A 26,372-nucleotide genomic window follows, 5' to 3' on the forward strand; every position below is an offset into this window, starting at 1 on the left:
TTTCAGAAAGGCGGGGCATAGAGGAGAAACAATAATGTACAGTATATGTGGAAAATAATGTGTTTTTTGACCCATAAACTGCACAAACACATTTCATTACACCAAATACACAAAACAATGTTCTTTTTAGCAACATCATATGACCCCTTTAAGAAAGACACACTAGGAGCACTATCAAGGAGTTTATTGGCTTGAAGTAAACACAATAGCCTTTCAAAAGGCTGTATCAAATTATATGCCTAAAGAGTTGTTTTCTTATTTAACTGCAATTTAAACTGAAATATACTCTTTTTTTTTCTTTTCTTTCATTTAATATTATTTTACTTAAACTGAGACCCAGAACTTCTGTCCATTTTGACAAGCACTGAACGCCCCAAAGACACGTCTGCAGGTGGTTAGGCAGGGGAGCTGCCACAAGCAGCCCAAGAAAACACAAATATAGTTCTCCAAAAATGTTTCCTGAAGCCTCACCACAGCAACTATGCAATCCTCGTCCAAGTTTACAGCATCCCAAAAATTCCCACAAACAAAGCTTTTGCCTCTCTCACAGTGAAGGGATGAAGAAACACATGAGCTGTCAGGTGCATCTATAAAGAGCATTAACGTCACCGGAAAGTCCTTAGTGGTTTGAGCCAACGTTGCTCTAAAAAGAGCCTGTTGTGTCCTTGGACATTTAGATCCTATAATCTAAGATTATTTGCTACCATCTTACTGTCATTTGATGTCTTTGATATTTACAGTGAATGTGCATCAATAATTAATCCATTCTTTAAAGCCATTGGGCCTCATTCATGAAACATGAGCAGAATGAATCACTGTATAAACTCTTTGTAAAACATTCGTACGTAGATTGCGACATTAAATTGAATGTGACAATTTACGTCAGAGCGGTTTAACAAACAATTTGCACAGAAATTCATTCTGCTCGTGTTTCATGAATGAAGCCTAAAGCATTTACTGGAAAATACATGTTCTCAAGGTCACATACTGGTGTGAAATTTGTCCCCTTTTCATGGTCACAACACAAAAACCTTACTTCTGTTGGCTCCTTGAAGCAAGCCTGAAGGCCTCTGCAGCTGCTTTCCTTGTCTCAAATTCCTCCCTCTCCAAACTGCTAGCCTTGTGGCCCAGCTCCACCAGCTGGCGGGCCAGTTCCTGATCCTGGAGGAGCAATAACACAGATCTGCTGAGCTGGGGGTGGTTAAAACTGACTGAATAATATGAAAAAATCATGCAGTTCGACAATCTGCTGTGGCATTTCTGTACAAACAGGCCAGTGTATTTATGACACATTTGTGATAGTTTTGTGCTCAAGTGCTATTTATATCAATCCTATTTTAGTATACATGCTATTTATATGACAAAATTACATGAGCTGCACTGATATTTTCATGGTTGCCAGGATCAAGGATTTTTGCCACATGTCACTGCAGCCTAGTTAAAAGTGGGTAGTATCATTTCCATATGATTTAGTGAGATTCCTTTCCTTATGCCCTCAAAAGGATGAGCTGCTTTCATGTGGCTACAGGGCATTGAGTTTGTAGAGAGCTGCTGCCGAGGAAAACCCCCCAAAAAACTCAGACTCAAATGGCAAGATCCATTTGTGAAGGGTTAAACTCAATCTTAATATAAATACACTAAAAGTCAAACAGTGAAAAGTATAAATGTCAAATAAAAATAGGTAAAATGTTTTTTTTTTCTCTGTAAGGTTGACACTGAAACCATGTTAATGTTACCGAAATATATTTTCTAACACATCACCAACAAATCTGAGCCTAAATTACAATTTAAAAGAAATATTAAAGATTTTTCATTGTTCCTGTGATGGCAAAGCAGAATTTCCAGCAGAGATTACTCCAGTCTTCAGTATCACATAATCCTTCAGAAATTAAGATTTATTTATAATTTTTTATCAATGTTGTAAACAGCTGTACTGCTAAAAATACTGTAATTTTTGTTTTCAGGATTCTCAGAAGATTTGAAAGTTTAAAAGAATAATTTGAAACAGAAATCTTTTTAACATTATAAATATCTATGATCATTATAAACTGTCACATTGGATCAATTTAATGCATCTTTGCTGAATAAAAGTATTAATTTCTTTAAAAAAAAAAAAAGTTTTTTTGTACTGCTTATTAATTACACTTACGACCTAAAGACCATATAGTTGATTGTATTACCAAAAACTCCAGACAGTAGATTTGAATTTTGAATCCAGCACTGTGTAAATGACTGAATGTGTAACCACTCAAGTCACACAACACCTTATACCTTAAGACACGCTCATTCCTGTAACCAGAAATAAGTCCCCACATATGAAACTAAATCAGAATGTCTCTGAATATATTCCTAGAGTCCTCATTGCTAAGGAAACCACACATTGGCATTTATAGACTGCTACAGACCATTCCTACAACTCAAGTTTGAATTATTTTCTTCCATGCACTTTAACAAATCCCAACTAAATCAGATGGGGATTTTTTAAAGTCCATACAGGCAAAGACTCTTACAGTTTCCAAGGCTCTCACATTAAGTGTAAAATATGTACAGTATACCATGACTTTACCTCACTCATTAACCAAACTAACACAGTCAACATTATTTGATTAATTACATCCAAATTTCTAAAACTGGGCTAAAAGTGACACTGTACTGCCTGATGTTGTCATTGAATGTTGACTTAAATCTTGTATAAACCGACTGCATCAGACTTAGTTAAATGACAACATTATACTAATAAGATGATAATAAATATAACTACAAAGTGTCTCGCTTGCCATTGTACATAATGATGAGAAAACGTTGCAGTTTATAGAAGCATGCAGGAAAGAGGTATCATGTCGCCATCTAACGTTAAACTGCAAACGTACACTTTCACAGGCCATACTTAGAAATGACTTTGTTACTCCATCTGTCTGCATAGGCTATCGTAATGTGTGCACAAGCGTAACTGCCAGACTATTCACATTGACTAATAAAATGCTGATTTAGCAATGAAACAAAATAAATCGTTTTCTTGATGCATCTGATCTCAGTGTGCGTGAGATTCACGTCACATGACACAGACGGTTTAACTTACAGCGTGAATTGTAATACTTCACCTCAAGGTAAAATAAATCCAGAGGTTTTATCTGAGAATCTAAGAAGTCCTCATAAGTGCGAAACTCTTCCACGGTTTCTCCCGCAAAGACGCCGCTGTTGTCTTCCATCTTGTTTACTTTGAGTTATTCCCATGGTAACAGACAGCTGTAGTATGATAGTAGCAGTTATTGTGTTTTCCGGTTGTAAACCAATCATGATCCAATATAAATTCGTAAGCCCCGCCCATCCAAACAAGCGCGATTTGCGGGAAAATTAGACGATCTCAAGCGACAACATCAGTGTAAGTTTGTCTGTCTGCAATGCTGTGTCTTAGAGCTACAAAATAGTTATTATTTCAGATATTAATACTACAAGCAATACCAGTACTAATTCTGCTATGATCAGAGTGGCAGGCGAATGTATGCTTATGTGATTTCCTTGTTGAATCATGTGGTCTAGCACAGTCTTGTCTTCTGGTAGCCTAGCCTACTAACAAAGACCTACTCTGTGTAATTAATGATTTCTTGTAGTCTAAGCGTCCATGGCTTTATAATATAATATAATATAATATAATATAATATAATATAATATAATATAATATAATATAATATAATATAATATAATATAATATAATATAATATAATATAATATAATATAATATAATATAATATAATATAATATAATATAATATAATATAATATAATATAATATAATATAATATAATATAATATAATATAATATAATATAATATGAATTTTATATTATCATATTATTTTGAGAAACTGCATCATATTTTGTAATATAATATAATATAATATAATATAATATAATATGAATTTTATATTATCATATTATTTTGAGAAACTGCATCATATTTTGGTACAGATTCTAAATGAAAGCTTTAAGATTTCATGCAAATTTAAAATAATCTTGCCTCATTGTTATGTTAGAATAAAAGACAATGCGACTGATTAATTTTTAACAGCAAACATTAATTATTCATATTTTAAGAGTTCCTTTATGTAATCTATTTTATTTTTATTTATTTATTTAGGCTGAAGAGCGTTTTCCTTTGTCCTTTAATAATATTTTGGGGTATTGTCCCATATTTGTTATTTGTTGTCTCATTTAAAAATATTGAGAACATGGCAAACAGGTATCCTTAATGTTTTGCCAAGTCAGACCAAAATGTACCTGTGGTCTAATTATTAATTGATAACCACTAGGTGGCACAGCTCTTCAAACTTTTATTAAACAGTTCTCAATGTTCCAAAAGTTCTATGCATTTTGCCATCATTCTTGTTCCTATCTAAACTTGGTAAAATTGATTTTGGCTATAAGGAATTTGAATGGCAAAGATTGTATTCCCAGACAAAAGGCTCCTGGCTATGGATGTATGTCTTGGCATATATCCAAGAAGTATGACGAAACCTTTAGAGCCATAGCACTGTTCAGCATTACGGCTTATGCAGACACCATTTGATGTGGATGTCTTGACCCCTGTATTTCAACCTGTTTGATGAGACACTGTTGTAAACCATTTTCCGGTGGAATGTCTGACCTCCACCAAACCCTGACTTTACCCCTTGGATCAGCCCAACAGGGTAATGGCACAAGCCAGCTGTTATGTCAATTGCAATGGGCAAGTCTTCAGACATAGATATCCACTGCCACCACCATGCATGCACAATATGGATTTTGGCCACATTGATGATTCCAGGAGAATCTAATGCAGAATTAACAAAGTGTGCAATAATAGTTGTGATTAAACCTTTATGATCTTTTAAGGATTTCTGTTGTATCCTAATATATTCCCATTCCAAATACAAAAGCACAACATTCGTGGTAGTTTGTAAAACAGACAATAGCCTCAGAATAATTTTAGGAATTATACACAGGATGTTTTTAATGTCATTACAGTGAAATGTTTATTAGAAATGAATTGTTGTGAAAAGTTTGGAAATGGATTATGGTTGCAATCACCTGTAAACACTAAAGATGATTTCCACACCGTTTCAGTGTGCCCTGCTTGACAGTTATAGGGATATTTTGTGAAGGGTCATACCACGACTGTCTGCCATTTGATACACCTATGAGCAGAGCTCATAAAAAACACAGAGCAGTCCCACAAGACATGTTTATCCTTGTGAGACATCGCTCTTCTGTGGAATGAACTGGGGTCATGACAGGATTTTAATTTCCACGACAGTCAGCATCTAGCCTGATAGTTTTGATGGACAGACATCTAGTAGAAGAAATATGTACTTTTCATGCAAACAAGCAATCCATGTGCATTATTCAGCCCAGAAGCATTCAAATTCATATGCCTTCTTTTTCCTGTACTGTTGTTCACCTTTTTAAAAAATATATTTGCATATTACCATCACAAACATTATAATTTTGGGAGCTGGATAACTGTTTGTGCAAAAAAGCTTGTAGAGACATAAATATATTGTATAAATACAGTGAGGTATAATATAAAAATGTAGTTATATTTTGTAAAATCACTGAGGATAATAATGCAAATCCTCTTGTAAAGCGACTTTAGTTCAAATATATATGATTTTCAGAAGATCCTCATGAAATGCACATCGGACTTCAGAAGTTCCGTCCTGAAAAGGTCTTGTGATTGGCTGATTCAGCCCTTTGACGTCTAATGTACGTGATGACCGGAATGCTCAAGTCATTTAAGTTAAGCAAGTATTGATTATCCTGAAGAGAAAACTGGTTGTTTCAGCAAACCATCTTTTTCCCAGCTTGTCTTTTTTGCAAGATTAGTCCATGTTTAAGACAGCACTGGTTTATCCGAATCGAAACTTGGGCCAGTATTTGACTACTGGTCGATTCTTCTTTTCGGTGTTGGCTGCGACTTTCGTTATAGAAGGTGTTGGTGGATGTGGAGGTGGTTGTTTTTCCTTCTCTTTGTCTGTTATTGTGAATCCTTGTTCAGTCTTTTCATGCAAGTTCATCCTCGGCAGAAAATGTGTAGACACGTGTTGTGACTTCACTCTCGGACTGGACCCCATTTTTGCTTTACCTCTCTTGTTAAGTGCCACAAACCACTCTCTACCAGTGCGATGGTTCTTGTGGATCACTGAGGCGTACGTGTTGTAACTGTTCTCCTGAAACCGCTCCCTGAACTTACAGTCATCTGTAAAGCTCTCCTGGGGAAAAGGACAGGAAAAGGGGAAATGAAAAGATACAAAGATAGAAAATCAACAAGTTGTTCAGTCTGATACTGATACGCCTGTGCATATTAATGGTCATGTTAATATATCTTGAATCTTGGCTTTCAACACAGCCTGTGAATGATACTAGATCCCTCTGATGATCTTTGTTTGTACTTCAGCCGGAGTCCAGCTGCAATGGTGTTTATTTAGTGTATGGTTTCCTGTACTATTTGTACATCTTACTTTCAAATGAGATAATAACTTTGACTATTTCTAGTATAAATGTAATCGCCATAAGCTTTTTTTCTGCAAGCTATTCAGCAAGTTTGTTACTGTGAGCCTACAAATAAAATAAATAGACCATTGTTGCATACTTCACCATGGAATTAAATAATTCTTCTTTATTCAGAGTAGCAGTTTGTATTATAGTAGATATCACACAACACCAGAGGACATGATCAGTGTACCAGACATGTAGTTCTTTTCCAGCTCGATTTTCATCGTAAGTTATGCGATAATTTTATAGACTGAGGAATAGAAAAAGCATAATGAATATCTATGAGCTTTCATTTTCTGTATTGCAAGGATAATGATGGTGATAATGGTATTGAAAGTACAATACAGGAAAAATACTGTATTAAATATACAGTACAGATCCAACTGAAATTTAAAAAATAAAAAAAATAATAGGTAAAATCTTTCAAATCAAATCATATTTTAGTACTGTCCCAAAGATGCTGCACAAGAGTGTTCCACAAGAATGTTATATTTTAATATAATCTTTTACAAATGTATTTAAAAAAAAAAATGTATTAAAATATTCTAAAATTGAAAATATAAAATATAAATAAAATTACCTCAGTGGCAAAGCTGGATGGCAACATCATATATGTACTAGACATTGAGGGAAAAACCATGTGTGCAGAGAATGCTGGGAAATTAAAGAAGTTATAGGACCATGTACTAATGCACAACTTGAATCTTAATTTATGTAGCTTCATCAAGGCAGTACTAAATAAAAAAAAGTCGGCATTTAAAAAAAAAAAAAGGACAAATTCTGCAAAGGTTATGTACACTTACGAGCAGAACTGTATATGGAAGTGATCGGCTTTTGTATTGTGCTTCAATTTTACCTCAGCAATAGACAGTGCCACAGCACATCAATAGAGCTTTAACACTTTGGGCACACAATAAGTAATTACTGTGCACACACTTTGTTGGATGCCACATTAGCAGCTGCTGGAGAGAGAACACTTTGTGGCCTGATTGAGTTAGCCCCTCATAAAGAGAGCTAATGAAAAGTAGCAAGCAGATTATAGACACTGAGCCCCAGAATGAAGCATTGAGGGGGTTTCAGAATAATTGCAAGTCATACTTTTATCTCCTAGCTCAAAGTCATCAAAACCGGCTTTCCAATCAAAGACTGGGGTGACTGACAGAAGCAGAGCTTCGTTTGTGTGGGCTGAAAACTCATTAGACTATGAAACAACTTTATCCTTCCAGGGCACAGGAAAGCAGGACACATGCTTGTTTGTAGGCATGCAATATATGGTTATGTGCAAGCCTCTCTCCTTAGGTAGGCTTTCAGAAATGCAGCCATACACTGAGAAGACCAGACATCCATTAGATCTCGCTCATGTTTTAAATATCTGACCAAAGCTCAGATAGTTCAATTAGATGAATTTGGTCAAATCAACACTAGATAGCAGGCATGAAGCAAACTTAGATAAGACTACTTCATCACTGGTCTGTTATTGTTTCTTCTCTGGCTCTCTGTCGAATGTGACTTTGAATGAATGTGTGCAAATACTTTTTGGGAGCACTGTTAGTAGTTTGTAAACAGCAGCTTATATTAACAACTGTACACAACTAACATTATTAATAATTTTGGCCTCACTCTCTAAAAATACATCTAGTGGGAAACTATATCATGAATTTAATGAGGGTCAGTCCCAAGTAAGAGGTCTTGCATAATTCCCAAACTCTGAAATAATAAAACGGTTCTGGTTTGCTGAAGAGTGCAGCAAAGCAGAAAATGGTGCCATTACAATATTTTCTAAACATGCCAGTCACAACTTGACCCACCATAACTTCACAGGGGCTCTCTCCCCTAAATGTGGTAATTTGCCCCAAAAACATCTGAACGTTTGTTTGATTAGGGTACATGGTTTCTGTCTTCTGGAAGTGCATGACCGCTGTTTTAAACAGCAGCCAGCTGTTGAGAATACATCCTTTTATGACATTATTTTGGGGTTATTTCGATACATGTTTGAAGAGATCCCATGTGTCTGTTCGGGTGTCTGCAAGCAGTAGACATTTTATTGTTAAGTCATGAACTTGCACAGCTGTTTGACCTGTGTCTGTTCTCTGACAGCTTTCTTTGTGTTATCCACAAACAATCCTTTCTCAAGATTTCCCATACTGTGGTACCTCCACTGTTCAGCCTTGCACCACCAGCGTTGAGTTATTATACCGTTGCAGACACAAGTACGAATAATTACATCTTGGCACGGCAGATTTGTTCCCATTTGTAAGTGTCGCCATATTATTCAGAGTTGTTTCCTTTACCTTTAGACCATGTGAGCAAAGTTACATTTGAGACACATCTCTGGCTCCTGAGCAATCCACGTTTCATGGAATGGGAGACCATTGCATCTCCATTTCCCTCTTGGTTTCTCACTCGCTCTCCATTGTTTTCTTAATAAATGCAGTGACCTCTTATGCTTTGCAATGATTATGTTGGTAATGGCTTGCTGGGTAGGTCACAAGGCATAATGTACATCTGTCTTCCTTGCCATTATCGCAGCAATAAATTGCCACTATGAAAACATCTAAATATTAAATATGACAGACAGTGCAACAAAAATCAGACATTAAGTAATTTGATACTCCTTTGGTTAGGCCGACTTGTCTACGAAGTGAAGTGCTTGGGGTTTAAAACCCAAGCTGACAGCTATTAAATAAGCCTGTGCAACTGTAGCTGGTCTGAGGAAATGAAACCCAATTCAAGTCTGACGGAGCCGCTGCAGCTGCTTTAATTACAGATGATGTCTGCAGCAGTTCGGAGGCTAATCCTCAGATTTATCAGACTACTTTATTATCCACCCCATACAAGAGATGAAGAAGTGAAGAAGGGTCTACACAAGTACAGAACAATTTATATATAATAAATATGTATAATACTTTTTATTCAGCAAGGATGCAGTAAAGTGTTTTTTGTGACTGTAAAGACATTTATAATGTTACCAAACTTTTCTGTTTAAAATAAATACTGTTCTTTTGAACTTACATTCATCAAAGATATTGAAAAAAAAAACACATTTTCAACTGAAATATTAAGCTTATTATATGCAATATTATTATAATGATTTCTGAAGGATAATGACATAATGACAAGTTTTGAGTAATGGCTGGTGAAAATTCAGCTTTGCCATCACAGGAGAAAATTACATATTAAAATATAATAAAATAGACAATAGTTATTTAAAAAGTGTAATAATATTTCACAATATTACTGTTTTACTGTATTTTTGGATAAAATAAATGCAGCTTTGTTGAGCGTAAGAGACTTAAACATTTTTATTAAATATATATTATGCGCTCTCTCTCTCTTTATATATATATATATATATATATATATGTGAGTGTGTGTGTGTGTGTGTGTGTGTATGTATGTGTGTGTAATATGGAGTTGAAAGCTGAATAATGATAATGATAGATTGGTTGAATAGATATGATAGATTGTGGGGGGGAGACAGTTGCTATTATGGGAGAGTTAAACAATTCTCATTTTAAAGCTATATGAATGCAGATTAGATATATTCCATATACTGTTGCTTTGCTTTCATAAGTCCCGGTTCTTGCTGTTTGCATGCTAAGTGCCCTTAAAGCTGTCCAACTTTGTTTACACACATATTGATCCCCTTCCTTGCAAGATTATCAACTACCCCAGACTCGTTTTAATCTGCTCTTCCCATTAACACATGCTAATAAGCTCTGCCTTCTATCAGACAGCCCAGACCCCTGCAAAGCCAGATTGCTCTGGAACTGCAGTGTGTCTCTCCACTGCTTTGTGCTGTACAAGTCTTTGTAGAGAGAATTCGCAGAGGCTCACAAATATCACAGTAAGCCGAGATTTCCTTCAAAGTGTGTATGGGGAGTTTTTGTTCGGCATTTTGGGTTGGTTTGCATCCACTTTTTTGTAGTGGATGTATGAGTTTATATTGTGTTGGGTCAGACTTACAGTCGCATGAAGCCTCCCCCTCTTGTTCATGGCTAGAAATCGGTTGCTGAAAACCCCTCGGATCCCTATGACCCCCTGAGACACAGCAAACAGCTCCAGCACACCTACAGATCGAAAAAACACAACAATTGCAGTGACGACTGATGACTTTATGTCCTAAGTGTCAAAGGTCAAACAATGGCTGTGTTCACACACTAGTTTGATTATAAAAGAGAGTGACGACTGCATTCTTTAATCAAAGAGTCACAACTGAATTTTGAAAGTGGGTTCAGGTAATATGTGCAAGTTGTCTGCCATGTCATTGGTATGGCATGAGGCATTATAGGTTGATGTCATAACTTACGTCAACCTCTCTCATGTTATAAAAATGGCAGTACATAGGGGTATTGTATGGTTGGAAAATTTGGGAGCAGAGAATAAATAAAATAAAAAATCAAGTGTTTTTAGCTTTATATCTTGCAGGTCAAAAGCAGGAGATGTTACACAGAAAATAGTTTAGAAAAACATTAAATTCTTAAAGGCACAATATGAAATCTATTGTTCTCTGGTTATTTTGGTTACAAGTATTATTGAATGCTATAGCAAGAGAGATTAGTTCAGTTAAACATTATTCTATCCCCTCCTGTCTACTGTTGTATGTACAGGACAATGTACAATCTGAGTCACATCTGTTAATAATACATTTAACACCACACATTGGCTGTGTGTATATAGCCTATTTTTCATCTGTCTTTTTGTCTTCTTTTATATTAGTCAGGATATTAGATCCTTTTACTGTATATGTACAGTAAGTAAAGAATAGAGAAACCACTGCAACGCATACTGTAAAACACACTAACATCATAAAAAACATCCACCCAGAAAAATGAATGTGACTTCCCAATGCCAGTCCTACAAGTTTGGGTGCTCTTCATTTAGTGTGTGTGTAGTGATAGGGTCCATAGGGTCCAGAAATAAGCTTTTTTTTATTGATTTTAAAGAGCCTGTTTGTTACCACTGTTAATTATATATATATATATATATATATATATATTGAGGTGGTTTTACATAAGTGAACTACACATAAGAGTTGATAGCTTAATATAAAAACTGACTGGCATTCGGATATAGCATCCATCTTTTAATATTTAAGGCATTAACAGTATTGGTCATTACTGTTTGTTGACATTAAAAATGAGATTGTTTAGGCTGTATTCTTTCAGAGAGATGTTTCAGGTCTATGATGTTTACTTTCTAAATATTCTGTCTGACACATGGACTTAACACCCACAGCCAAACTCAGTCATTTTTACTTTAATCTAATTTTGATCATCTGTTTGACAGTAGACCCTCTAAATAGACCTAGTACTATGGTATGTGTACCCAGCTATTCAACCATTAACAGAAATCTAGTGCATGGCATGTTAATGATGCCACTCACTCCAGCTTTCAGCTCACTGGCATTCTGATCTCAGCCGCTGCACCTGTTCACATACCTGTAAATAAACATCCGCTCCAAACAAGAGACTCCAACCAGAGGAAGCACTAGTTTATCATTCATTCAGTCAGATCAATCTGCAATAACAGTTACTTGAGCCAGTAAGTGTTTTTGCACAGCCTATCAATAAAATTCTGTCTGTGACTTGGAAGGACCTTCTCTAATATGCAAAACTGTTTAAACATGCATGCCATTAAAGCATTTTTTTTAGATTCTATTTGGTCATTTTAATAATTTATCTTCATTTTGGATGTAAATTAGCACAATTTCATTCGTACTGAGTATTGGTAAGTTTATTTCTATCGGAAAATTCTAATCGAACACTGTGCAGGCATACTAAGTATGAAAAAGGGATCAATCAGTCACTACTTTGAATTTAGCTCTCCACATGTCCGTAAAGATTGGGAAATGACAACTTACTTAACGGATTAGGTTCGTGACTCCCGTTGACTCTTCCATCGGGCTGAATCTGAAGGTGGAAACCTATTCCAACTCTACAGTACAGTCTTCCAGTCCTGCGCCCTGATACGCACCCTTCCTCGACAAGTTGGTGCTCCAAATACGCGCGTTCAGATCCCGTAGGCACTGCAGAGCGAGGCAACTGAAAGAGGAGTAAAAGCAGGAGAGGAACGTTCATTCTTTCCAGAGAGCTGTCTGTGAGCGTGCTAGGCCACTTCCAGCATTTTGCTGCTGTTCCAGCGCTCTGAGGTAACTCGCTGTTTCACTAGTGGGCATTACCCTCGGCTGCTGCAGGAGCTGGAGCAGATCTGCTGGCAAAGAGATATTTATACCACAAATGATCTCACTGCTTGATGCGTGCCTGAGATGTGCAGGACGCTCTCTCTCATCCTCAATTTATATCGGACGAAACATTCAAATCGTCTTGAGATCTGTAGGCTATATCACTGGAGATATAGCTCCAAACAGCGCGTCTTTGACCAAGGAGAGGAATGTGCAGTTATTTATTTATACTTTAATACATGGGTCAGTGACAATGATGTTCGAGGTGATCAAACGGAGACATATTTTAGGAATCTAGTTTAAAACACGTGGCAAGTTCTTAGAAACGTAAGACTTGTATGTTTTGAAAGTGTTTGCCATTAAAAAAAAAACGTTTATACTGTATCAGTATAGCTCCAGAAAAATGCATTTAATGTCAAGTTGGTGTAACCATGATAAAGTAGAAAGTACGAAATACTTTCCTTTCACATTGCCTATATTTTTTAAAACAAGCTTTCACATATTTTCCAAGGTGATTTACAAATCTATCATACATTTTTTTTTATTTAATACCTAGAGGTTGGTTTCTCCATTTGACTTCGACAAAACGTAAATTTTCAAAAAAAAAAAGGTAATAAATTAATAAATACATACTGTATACATAACATAACATACAAACATATAAGGTCCTATGTAGCCAATAAATATTTTATTATTTTTTGTAAACTTGGTGACCTTGACAAACAATATTTTAAGTTTTTTTTTTTCACAGAAATGGCCTCTTGCGTTTTGGTTACACCGTTGGACTTTTATTTTGGCTACAAACGTTAGCAAAATCTCTTCACTGCTTATTTGTTATAATTAACAAAGGATTTTGCGACTGATAAAATATAGCTAATAACAATATTTTCCACAGATACCACCAAGATATCTTTTACTTTAAACCACAAATAAAAAATGTAAGTATCTTTTAATAGCCAACTGCAAACATGTTTGAGGCTCTATGTTTTTCTAAAAAAAAAAAAAAAAACGAATCAGAGAAAAGAGCGTCACGTAAAGGCGGGCGTACACGGTGCGATTTTTGCTGTAGTACGAGCTCACAGGCGATTTTTTTTCTCTCGGGAGAAAATCGCAGACGCTCGCATGGTCGCGGCTCGTACCGTGTGAGAAGAATTACGGGCCGATCCGAGACGTTACGAGCACCTCCCGTCCTCCCGATAATTTTCAAACATGTCAAAAAAAAAAATCGGATGCTGTCGGTTTAAATTCGTGGAGTATGTGCGGTTGAACGAGACGATTTGGCGATCCATCTGAAGCTGACCAATCAGAAGATGACAAAAACCATATAGTCTATAATAATTTTAGTTTAATTATACAGTTCTATTTTTTATTTGTTATTCCGAATGTGCCAAATTTGCCGTTCAGCTTTATGAATGAATATGCCTGTTGTAGGCTATTTCCGGCAAAACGAGCAGAAATTCTGAAATGGCCTACTCCCTCGAGTTCTTTATGAAGAACAGAAAGTCCATGCTTTTCTCTGCTTTTCAGCCAGTCTCTTTGCCATGTCCTTTAGTCTTCGTTTTAATTTTGTACGTCACAAGCCGCCTGCCACAAAGAAAACTATTTCGTCCTCAGAATCCATATTTTTATGAATGGCGCGAAACGTAATGCCTACGTCAGAGTTTGTAAAATCGTAGTAAATTCGTGTCATGTGTGACTGCCTCCGAACGATTTTCGGATAAACTCAATCGTGACATGTGCCAGAGCTCACGGCGTTCCGACCTTCAGAATCGCACCGTGTACGCCCGCCTTAAAGGGACCAAATACAGCCTCTGTAAGCGTTTTACGCACGAGGAAACATATACAACTGGGTGGACAAACAAATAATTTATGACTGGAAGAGAAGCGGTTGTCTAAGCTGTCGAGGTCCTCAGGTAGCGCTGTAGTTTTGCTCATCCTCGCGAACGCGTCTATCACACAGACAGTTGCATTATTGTTGGAAGTTCTCACTGACTCCTGGGACAAGAAAGTAACAAAACTTAAAATATACAACTATACAATTCTTTTTGGAAAGAGGACCTTCAGGATGAAGACTGACTTTCATATTAAATGTATTCATTAATATCCAGTGTTGACACGTGCAGCTGTGAAATCTTGTAAAAGGAGGATTTTTTGTTCTTTTTTTGTGTGTCTTCTCTTAGTCAGAACATAGTATTAATGTTTCTATTAGAGAATTTTATTTCAGTTTCTTACATATAACATATATAGCTTATTTTAATTTGTATAAAGTGAGGACATGGGCAGTGAGTGATGCAGTGTAATAATTTTAGTGACAATACATTATCACTGTGTGATCATCCTTGATTAATTTCAAAGTGGAAATGTTGCTATTTTAAAAACTAATGACAGGTAAAATTGTGGCAATTTGTGACACCATAAGATATGGATGGATGGACTCAACATTACATGGATTAATTGTAGCACATGTTAAAGACAACACAGAATGAAACAAAATGCATTATTTAAATAACCAGTATGTTACAGTTTCATTAGGACCTTTGAAAGCCTCTCCGTTTTTTCCCTTATTATCTCTCTATTAAATTAAACAATAGTGGTGTCCTGGCCAGTTGTTTCAGTACAGCTACCTGCAGAGCGGAAAGCAGCACTACACATTTTCTGCTTAAAGGACAGCACAGTGGGAATTTCATGTTTTTTTTTTTTTTTAAATGTCTGAAAGATATGAATTTCAATCATCTACACACAATATTGTGTTATTCATAGTTATATGTGAGATTAACTGCAACATGTCTGTACAAAACCTGGACAGGAAGTCTTTGTATACACACAAATACATAGGCTACACATAGATCACAAGATCCTTGAGGTTTATAAATCCTCACATACATAACACATAAATAGTGTTATTTAATGTATATTCATGAATATTTTAGCATTCAAAGCTATTGTGAACTAGTCAAGCAATTTGTTTTGTAGATGGCAAGGCTCATATACACTCTTAAAATAAAAGGTGCTTCAAAAGGTTCTTCACAGCGATGCCATAGAAGAACCATTTTTGATTTCACAAAGAACTATTCAGTCAAAGGCTCTTTAAAGAACCATCTCTTTCTTACCTTTTTATAATCTGAAGAACCTTCTTTCGCCAGGAAGAACCTTTTGTGAAACAGAAAGGTTCTTCAGATGTTAAAGGTTCTTTATGGAACCATTTAGACAAAAAGGTTCTTCTATGGCATCGTGAAGCACTTTTATTTTTAAGAGTGTAAATATGCATGCTATATGCTCTTAATGCCTTACATGCATGCATTTGCATGATCCTAGAGCATTTGTAGATTTTGCTCACAGCAGCTTAAGTTACCTTTAAGATGTGATGGCAGCCTTCAGTAATTTGAAAGGAATGTGTCCTGAAAACTTTACGATCTTAATCACTAGATGAATGGGTGAGACATGGAGGTCTGTGATGTCTGTTTCACTTACTGCACAACACGGATTGATCACTTTAATGTAAACAGTGCAGAACTGTTTACCTCCCAAATTGTAAAGGCCATTTGTTTGTGTTGGACCCTCCAGTAACTGCAATGAGGTAATACCCCAGATGAGTATAAACACTGATGATCCTGATTGATTCATCAATGATCCTGGCTTTTAACAACTTTGTAGTATCATGCAGGATTTTCTCTTTTGGGGAAGAATCATTTGTTATTGTTTTGTCACAAGTGATCATTATCTGTGAATTAAGCTTTTGAGTAACAGGGGAGGAGATGGGTTTTCAGGTACTGCCATGAATGACGGCGTCTGGACAATGTTGGGACTGTTTGGCCCACTTAAAGATTATACTCAATAATTTTGTCTGTTGGCTGATGGTTGTTAGCTCACATGCTTTGGCAATGATGTTGTACTGTCATTATGGAGTCTCCTTCTTGATAGATGATGCTTTTAGAAGCTGTATCAAATGTACAGTAAATTTAAAAGTTGTATTTTATAAGGAAATATTACATGAATTGTATGACTTTCTATGTTTTATCATATAATGTGGAAGTTATATATGTGCAAATAGGAAAAATTACATCATGATGTATTTGGGCAAGTATTTATGTTTAAAGAATGAAAAATTCCTTCAGGGTTTCTGCGGGTCTAAAAAAGGTCTTTAAAAAGTTTTAATTCGCGTTTCCACACATTAAGGCCTTAAAAATGTCTTATTAGGTGCGGAAAGTCTTAAATGTAATATTGCATTCACAGCAAAAAAATAAATAAAAAATCTTCCTTTCTAGTTTGTGTTGTTTTCCGGTACAAATATCTAAACACTTGAGATGCAAAAAGATACAAAATCTTGTTTTCTGAGAAACTGAACAAAATTCTGTGAGTTTATGGTTAAAACAAAAATGTCAATGGGTTGTGAAAACATGTTTTCCTGTTGAAGTAAGTTGAATTAAGTTCTGAGCCCACTGGCATTTGTTCTTGCTTTAATCATAAATCTACTTCATTTTGAAAAAATATTTTAGAAAACCAGACAACTTGTGTCATTTTGCTCCTCAGGTAAATGTACTTTGATTTAAGACATTTTCAAAGCAAAACAATTATTGAGGAAGATTTGTGTTCCCTTCAATTTTTTCCTTAAATTTTCTTTATTTAGTCTGATAAAGGTCTTTAAAATGTCTTAAATTTACCTTCATAAAACATGCAGAAACTCTGTTCTAAAATAGAGAGCTGTTTTCTAATTTTCCTCTACGTGTGATTAGTGTTATTTTACAAGCCCTTTTACAGCTGCTGATTTGGGAATCACTGATATTTATTTTTGAAGTCACGACGTGACAAGGGAATTTCCATTTGCTTGAGGGTGTTTCTCTGATGATTCATGTAGATTTCACTATTGAAATAACAATCAAGTTATCTATGTGTTGTGACCCCTGAACCACTTTCTCAGCCTTAGTCCTTTGCAAACGTGCCTACAGTCATCTGAAACATTCCACCACGGCAAGGCGGAACAGGAGAGAAGGTTTTTGCTCTCAATCTAGAGGTTTCCTCAAACCAGAGAGCCATTTTTGAGCTGTACTCTAAGGGTCAGAGATTCTCACCCTATTCCCTCCTCCCATTCCTAAGAGTTGGAGCATGAGGCGACGTGAAAATGGCCACGCATTTCAAACACGTCTTTTCAAAACAGCCCACGGATCAGCCAAGCATTTAATCTGTAAAAGATCTAAACATTTGCTTTGGACAAAGTAGTACCCCATTCATTTGTGAGAAAGCCAGTGCTGTGTTTTTGCAAAGTGTCCGAGGGCATTTGGTGAGGAACAAAGAAGCACCTGTTCACTTGTTACAGACAGAGCTGCCTGTCAGTGAGCAGTGAAATCGCTGTCAGTGTAAAGCCATCAGTACCTACTGACAGATTTGACAAGATAAAAACGAACAGGGTAAACTCTGCCTCCCCCTTGATAGACACCCCAGTCAGAGGTAAATAAAAGGTTACCAATGTACTTTTAAAAAGTGTCAGTGAGTGTTATTTGCCTTTATGTACTGTAACTGCAGCATCTCCTTATGGATGATTAAATGCATCATTCACCTTTCTAATAGTTATATAATAGTTTAATAATAGAGGCTGTTCAAGAAGTTGGTGTAATTGCAATGAATATTTCTTATGCACAGTAATGTACAATTTAAAATGGTATTACATTTTAATCTACTTGATATACGTGTATGACATTTTATATTCATTATTTACACACAAAATTATGTGTGTGTGTGTGTGTGTGTGTGTATATATATATATATATATATATATAATTTATTTATTTATTTATATGCCATGATGACCCCCCACCTTAATTGTTTATCTTAAATATGTCAAATACATTTGACACATATTATTTTAAGTATTGCATTACTTACAGTAATGTAAAATGTTAAAATGTTATTTTTGAATGTATTATACATATTTGTGTCATTTTAAATAAATAATAATTAAACAAAATAAAGTACACAATTAGTATAATAAATGATTGTAATATGTAATATTTAAATTTGTTCAGATATTTATTTATGTACATTGTACTTGAAGAGTGTCAGTAATCAAGCTATATTGCGTATTTTCGCATATGCATAATTTATCCTTTCGAACATTGTGATGTTACTCTGTATCACAATATATTAAGACATTTGAACAAAAATACCTTTTTTTTTTGTAACAGTATGCATTGATGTGAGCCGAAACTCTCTCTGAAAGTTTGTTTCTCATTGACCACCTAGCTTCTGAAAAACCTCTAATGTTCAACAACAGCCTTTTTCTAATACATTATCTACCTCTCTCTGTGCTCAATGCATCTTCCTTTGAGTGTCAGGCGTTTGCTCCAGGCTTCATTCCTTCAGGTCATAGTTGAGGCTACGGAAATTGCTGGACTCTCTGATGTGAAGTCCTATCCCTCTTGTGCACTAGAGAAATGCATCTTTTGAAGTCTTCCCATCCTCCCCCCTCTCTAGTCCTTATTCCTATCTAGTAAAACCAACAAACAGTCACCATTTCCCCCCTCTCACCAATCAACAGGGAGTTTCCTGAGCAACTTCCCGTAGCATAAATCCACCTTCAGGCCTACCTGACTGCTTTGGCTCAAGGCGCAGTAATCAGAGCTGGACACTCGAAATGCCTGCACAGCGCTGAAAGATTAGTTCCGTATAGTTTTACAGTGGATTTCTGAAGGCCTATATTTTACTGCTGCGCTTAAAGCGGCCTCTCTCTGAGAGCAGCACCCTGTGCACTGTGACAAATGACCCAGAGCAAGAAACAACAACAAACCTGCTGGTAGTCAAGATAATGTGTGACCTGTACACTGCCTTAGTAAAGCATACAGCTTGTTCCTGTTGATGACATATAAATTATGGCCTGGCATGACCCAGCAACGACAACGTGATGGTGTTGGTGTCTGTGTTAACGGTGCATGAATGACTGGTACATCTTTTGTGCGGTTGCATAATTTATGTTCGATTACGGTTCACCCCATTGCATTAGCAGAGCGAACAACAGCTGTGTCCGACATTGTTAGCGGCTGAGCTGCTGACACCTGCATGCTCAGTATAACTGTAACTATGGAATGTGAACGAGCGCTTTGCTTTGATTTCATATGCATGCAAAAGATAAATCAATGTCTAAAAAAAGTGCAGATCCATAAGCATCAAAGATACAGTTACATGAGAAATCCATTCACTAAAATCTCATTTTTAGCACATTAATATCCTTCTTTTACCAGGCATGAACTGTAAAATGTACTATTTATAAGAAATTACATTTTATAAGAAAAAGAATTGTATATCATATCATTAAAACTTTAAAATGGAAAATTTCACAATGGTACTTGTCATTTGTTTGTAATTATTTGTGAAATTTACTAGCAATTTCTGAGTGAAAATTGGTTCTACACCTTTTTTTAATTGTAGGAAGAAACCACTTAATAGTTGAAATGGACTTAATATGGATATTTTTTAAATTTCTGTCATTTACTCATGTCATTGATTTTTATTGTGGAACACAAAAGAAGATATTTTGAAGAATGTTTTTGTCCTACAATACATGAAGAAAATAACTTTTCAAAATATGTATTTTTTTATGTGTTCCCCATAAGAAAGTTAATTATACAGGATTTTGAGTTTTCATTTTTGAGTGAACTATCCTTTTAATATAAATTTTTTTAAATAGCCTAGAAAAAACATATATTTAAGGTATACGGAATAAGCAAGAAAAGAGAGTCAGCAGAAGATGCCTAAAATCAATTATAATCTGTTTCTCTTTACTTGAAAATTTTGTATGACCCATGAAAGACAGAAGTTTGAAGAGAAGGACAGGTGCAGCTTAAATACTTGCCTGCTGTCAGATCTGTCTATTACTCTCAGCAATGCTTAGAATTTGCAAGGCAGACGCACAGAAGACAGGTACAGACAGTTGAGGAGGACAGAGAGCATGCTAAGTGCAAACGCATGTCTATAAAGCGGATCTGTTCATCTTTGAAGTGAACGCGAAGTGTAAATTTGTCCATGTCAGCGTAGAGGAAGATTGAATGTGTCCTGCTTTAAAATAACTTAAGCAGCCTGTTGTTCATATGCAACCAATGGTAGGCAATAACACAATCATAGCTAATCCGCGGAATAAACAGGCAACTGTTGAAGACAATTTAGAGGTTCAAACAAACACATATACAGTAGATTATTGATGCTAATTACGTATTTACTTGTGGAATTAATTGGTCTAATATTTCATAATATTCGCTGTTGTCCATTGCAATGCTGAGTATCAAACCACTCATGAACTTTCATCTCGTATCAGATCACTGGCTCATTTATTAAAGTATTAAAGTTAGCATGGAACAGAACTTGCCGTCATTTTTTCATCCCTGTTGTAATGTGTATCTTAGTGAAACTGCTTCTCAAAAGAGAAAAAAAGGCCCAATGTGTCCACTGGGAATCATTTGGATTGTTGGATAGTTGTTGTTTTCTAAATTGCTGGGATCTCATGTCCGTTGAGTGACAGATTGCTGCTAGATGGGATGAAGGGGGTTAATGATTTTTATTAAAAATTATGATAAAAAAAATGATGATGTATGTGCATGGATAAATAATTTATAATAAACACTTAAATATTCCATAAAATATAATAAAATATATTTAAAAATTTCACACACAAAATTTTTATATATATATATATATATATATATATATATTGCAAAATATTATCTCAACAAAATTTAATTACAAATAAATGATCCCAAACATGTTTAAACATCATGGAGAAAGATAAAACAATTCACCTTTTTCTCTTTTACCCATGACTATTTTCGTTTATTTCAAGCTACTCTGATGTTCTACGGTCTTGATGAGTGCTGATGTAGCGGCGGGGGTGGTTGGTACCATGGTGTTGGTGTGCTTGACTGGCCAGCAAACTCACCAGACCTGAACCCCATAGAGAATCTATGGGGTATTGTCAAGAGGAAAATGAGAAACAAGAGACCAAAAAATGCAGATGAGCTGAAGGCCACTGTGAAAGAAACCTGGGCTTCCATACCACCTCAGCAGTGCCACAAACTGATCACCTCCATGCCATGCCGAATTGAGGTAGTAATTAAAGCAAAAGGAGCCCCTACCAAGTATTGAATACATGTACAGTAAATGAACATACTTTCCAGAAGGCCAACAATTCACTAAAAATGTTTTTTTTATTGGTCTTATGAAGTATTCTAATTTGTTGAGATAGTGAATTGGTGGGTTTTTGTTAAATGTGAGCCAAAATCATCACAATTAAAAGAACCAAAGACTTAAACTACTTCAGTCTGTGTGCATTGAATGTATTTAATACATGAGTTTCACAATTTGAGTTGAATTACTGAAATGAACTTTTCCATGACATTCTAATTTATTGAGATGCACCTGTATATATATAATTTGTAGCAATTAGTAGTGATTGGCCAAATTACGCAGGTTATTCTATCTGTTATATTCTGCAGAGAAACGCAAACAGGCAATCGGCAGTTATAAATAATGGATTTGGCTTTCTCATGCTTCTTGTCATGATCTCGGATGTCACTGCGTCGTTAGTGTGAATCATCTATAAATACCATGCTCATATACATACTGTTTGAGATCGGTGTGTTTCACACAGGTCTATTTTGATGCAAGGGCCCCATTGCCAAGATGTTAGAGAACAACAGGAAGATGAAGGGAAAAGACAGATGCATGGAAGAGCAGTTCACCATAGGACATGATCATACATAAAGTATGAGAAGCGGGCCAGCTAGGTTAGCCAAGGGTGACCACATTGGCCACATGTGAGAAGGGTATAAACTGAGCCTGACTGAGAGGTGCTGAGTGATACCATGACAAATGTAACTGGAGCTTATGAAGGGACGGATGACTCCAGTCACAAAACATGGGTCAGGCAATAAATATCTTCTGTAAGTATAAGTGACTATCATCATCTCCCAGCTCATTACCTCATATTCTGGACTGAATTCTTTCATGGCTTTTTATGATTGGGAAAGGTTTATTTTTAGGTCCACTTATTACATTGATATCACACTGAACCAAAGTTCAGTGCGTTCAATAAGTCTATTTTTTCCCCTTTACTCAGATCACTTTTTATTTTATAAATGCATAATTAAAACAAAGCAACTAAGTAAAATAACTACATTGTTTTAGCTAAATTATTTTAGTTATTTTACATTTAGTTATTTTATAATTAAAATAACTAAATGACTAGCTGGTTGAACTTTGGCTTTGTTGACACCTGTGTCGACCGTTAGGTGGCAGACTAAGGCTCTACAATATCAGGCAATCACAATTCATTTTTTTAAATCTTGATTTGGTTGAATTTTTCATTACAAAAGCTTGGTGTCACTGTTGAGCTATTTTAACAGCTTGTAGCGTTCTCTCGGCTCCTTGGTTTTAAGCGCCACAATGCAAGTTCTGATATTAATTTCTGTTTGAAAAAGACATGTAATATAAAGCTAAGAAAACAACCATATGGTGTTTTATTGTCTAATTTTGTCTTACAAAACAATAATTGTAAATCACAGTTGATTGTGACAGGTAGACTATATATTAACAATGCAAATGTTTTATTGTTATAATTGTGCCTTGTATGATAAATATGTAGTAAATGTCTAAATCGAGATTAGCCTATGTAATTTTAATTAGCCTATGAGTGGGCATTTGTGTTTTTTTCTTTTATGCATTAGACCTGTGTAAATTTACTGTTAGCCTTTCCGCAACATTAAAGGCTGTTGTTTCATTTTATTTTTTAAACCGAGTTATTTTTTTCAGTAGTTTATTATACAATCTGTTTTACTTTTTATAGCAGCTAATAATGGAGTCAAGTAGTATTTGCTTTTATCTTAATTTTCTGAAACACGCACTTCATAGGATTATAATAACACAAACAGCGAATTAATCCAAACGATTAACACGTTTAATGCATGTTATTGTGACACTAGAACAAGTCGTTTGAAAATAAAGAGCGCGCATGTTTAATATAGCAACCGTCTTTCGTCTGTTTGTTTTAATGATTTATTTAATTAGCTATTTTCATGGTCTAAGAATTAAAATAACCTTTACCACAGTGGAAATCGTGTTTCTTGGAGGCGTTTCGCTATTTAAGCACCATCACGTGAGGAGAATGCATCGAAGTAGAAATGTTGTTATTGTTGTTAATAATATTAATAATAATAATAATATTAATAATAATATGATAACTGTTGTTGCTTTTGTTATTATATTAAACTATAGTAAATACTGTGTTTAATCTAGTCTACCTTATAGTAGGCTATTAATATTGTCTATTTATTTATTTTTATTTTTTTATTTATTTTTTAGACAATTGTCTTTTTGCTGTTGTTGGTTTGTGTGTGTGTGTGTGTGTGTGTGTGTGTGTGTGTGTGTATTTCTCCACAAACATTATGAGTGTCGAACCCGACTACTCTAATTTATTAGTGCACGTATTACAGTCGATGGTCGATGAATTGTTGAGGTAATTTTTGAATAATAAAGACATATTAGACTACCGCTAATTTGCCCAAGACAAAGACAAATATCGCGTATACGCGATAATATAAGAGTTTTTGTATGAATTATGGATCTTGTTTAAAAGGAACTCTATTGACAACTGTAAATACAGTACCAAGCATTGCTCTGCAATCCACTATTAAGACGGTCAGATTACACATGTACACGTTTGCGATGTTTAACATATAATTCCCTGTCATTTTATAGTCAGGCATAATTAATCACACAATCAGGTGAAAATAAAGCTATTTTATTGTCAAAGCATTCAACATGATTAGATAAACTATCAAATAGTAAATTTCAGCAAAAGGAACAAACACTGAATCTATTTCTCACAGACACAAAATATTACACTTTGTATTCAAACAAAACAAGTATTTACATTATTTCGAATAGACTGCATCTTATACCAATAACTATAATTTACATGCACTCTTAAATACACTTCAACATCATGTTCCCAATGTTCGATATCCTTATGCATATAGACATAACATGTCATTGAATAACGCTCAATGAAATGATCTGCATCTGAATTGATTTCTATACATTATACATTAATATATACAAAATTCAAGGTACACCTACATTATTATTGTCCCCTTTTTTCAAATAATAAGTGCTTCATATAATAAATAGATTTTAGGTTTTTAAGTCAAAATGCATCTTCATACACAAAACATGACATTTGAAGAAATCAAACCATTTAAACAGTAATGTCTTTTGAAAATGACAGCAAACGTGTTGGCATTACTCCTCCAGATTAACCTTACTCCCTTTTGATTAAAAAAATGCAAGAAAAAAGAAAGGAGGAAGGAAAGACAGAAAAGCAAATAAATCCCCAAAAATTCAGTTGTGAGAGGTCATGTGCCGGGAAAGGTGGTGCCGCTCCCTGAAAGACTCGTTACAGATTGGACACTTTAACTTTTCTTCTCTCCTTCTTTTAACAAGAGGTTCCATGGCAAACTCCTTTTTGTGATGCGAGCGCATGTGGTAGACCAGGTCAGAGGTCATGCGGAAGGAGGCATTGCATTTGGCACACCAGTTCTGGGCAGGCAGACAAAGGGAAGTAAACGAAGGGGGCAGGAGCGTGAGAGCAGAGGGCATTTGCAGCTGGATGGGGCCTGAGGTCTTGGGCCAGAAGGCTGTGGCGTATAGGAAAGGGTTCTGTTTCGCAATGCCACCCGGCACGGGGCAGTTGCTGCCTAGTTCTGAGCCTTGGAGCTTCGCAGCGAGGTGGTCCGCCTGGTAGAGTCTATGGGATGAGACGGTGTTGCCCACCGCAGGATGGCAGTCAACTGCCGGCAGAAGCTTGGGTGCCATGACAAGAGGTGATAGCTGCGAGAAGGTGCGAGACGGCTGGCTAAAGGCACTCTTTCTCTCCGAGCCTCCACCACCCTGCTGGAGCACTGAAGTGAAAGCGCTGCCAATTGACGAGGTCTCCATTCGGGACTGCGGGGGCTGAGTCTCGCTGAGAACCTGTCTGATGTTGAGGTGCTTTTCAGCCGGGTTGCTGCTGGGCCGGCCAGCCTCCTTGTTCTCCGAGTTGGAGCTGGAGTTTTTACCGCTGTGCTTCAAGCTCTGAGGTGACTTCTTGACCTCGGTGAAAGCGCTCCTCTTGGTTTCCGTCGACTCTGAAAGAGAGGGCGAGAAAGCCCGCCTGCTCTCGTCCAGACCGTACGCTCCACGGTACTGCTGCGCCGAGTTGGCCAACTCCTCTTTGGACTTGGGAGGCCGAGATAATCCACTGTTCCTGCTGTCCTCCATGTCAGAGAACTTGCGCTTTCCAGAGTTTTCGCTCAGGATCTCGGCCTCTTTGTCGCTCGGCGGACTGGTTCTGTTTTTCTCCAAATCCCTGGCTAGATTATGGAAGTCTGTGGATGGCTTTCCTTCCTGGGGATTGGAGAAGCCATCAGATCGGCCCAGTTTGGGACTGGACCTGGCAGGAGGTAGACTAGCCTGGTCACTGGCATCTGTGGCCTCCTCCTCTGGGCTGGCCATACTTTGTAGTCTCTTAGTGCAGCGGAATCTTAGATGAGCCAAAAAGGGAAATTCGAACTGGAAACGCTGGCTACAGTCTGGGCACAAGTAGGGCGACGTTCCTGCATCAAATACATGATGGGGGGGGGGG

The 26,372-nt window shown here is 36.2% G+C and overlaps 4 protein-coding genes across 4 annotated transcripts in view; 1 reads left to right on the plus strand and 3 right to left on the minus strand.

The window, feature by feature from the left end:
- The window catches only part of cfap299 (cilia and flagella associated protein 299), a 50,269-nt gene extending 47,045 nt beyond the window's left edge, over positions 1 to 3,224 (minus strand). Inside the window, exons 1-2 of the mRNA XM_016453589.1 lie at positions 3,102 to 3,224; positions 1,037 to 1,161 (exon numbers count right to left, since the gene is read on the minus strand). Of these exons, the coding sequence (XP_016309075.1) occupies positions 1,037 to 1,161; positions 3,102 to 3,209 (233 nt within the window). The 5' untranslated portion in view covers positions 3,210 to 3,224. The remainder of the gene's footprint in view (positions 1 to 1,036; positions 1,162 to 3,101) is intronic.
- Positions 3,225 to 3,322: 98 nt separating this feature from the next.
- antxr2a (ANTXR cell adhesion molecule 2a) overlaps positions 3,323 to 26,372 on the plus strand; it is an 88,260-nt gene continuing 65,210 nt past the window's right edge. Inside the window, exon 1 of the mRNA XM_016453602.1 lies at positions 3,323 to 3,382. The gene's annotated coding sequence lies outside the window, so the exon portion shown is untranslated. The remainder of the gene's footprint in view (positions 3,383 to 26,372) is intronic.
- LOC107663393 (fibroblast growth factor 5-like) lies at positions 5,883 to 12,608 on the minus strand. The gene is made up of 3 exons (XM_016453603.1): positions 12,392 to 12,608; positions 10,495 to 10,598; positions 5,883 to 6,245 (listed from the first exon to the last, which is right to left on the minus strand). Exons 1-3 carry the CDS (start codon positions 12,606 to 12,608, stop codon positions 5,883 to 5,885), a joined length of 684 nt encoding a protein of 227 aa, XP_016309089.1.
- Positions 24,511 to 26,372, minus strand: part of prdm8b (PR domain containing 8b) — a 5,166-nt gene continuing 3,304 nt past the window's right edge. The window contains exon 4 of the mRNA XM_016453600.1: positions 24,511 to 26,343. Within this exon, the coding sequence (XP_016309086.1) occupies positions 25,091 to 26,343 (1,253 nt within the window). The 3' untranslated portion in view covers positions 24,511 to 25,090. The remainder of the gene's footprint in view (positions 26,344 to 26,372) is intronic.

The sequence above is a fragment of the Sinocyclocheilus anshuiensis genome, unplaced genomic scaffold (genome assembly GCF_001515605.1).
Source record: "Sinocyclocheilus anshuiensis isolate Anshui unplaced genomic scaffold, SAMN03320099.WGS_v1.1 scaffold1531, whole genome shotgun sequence".
NCBI lineage: Eukaryota > Metazoa > Chordata > Actinopteri > Cypriniformes > Cyprinidae > Sinocyclocheilus > Sinocyclocheilus anshuiensis.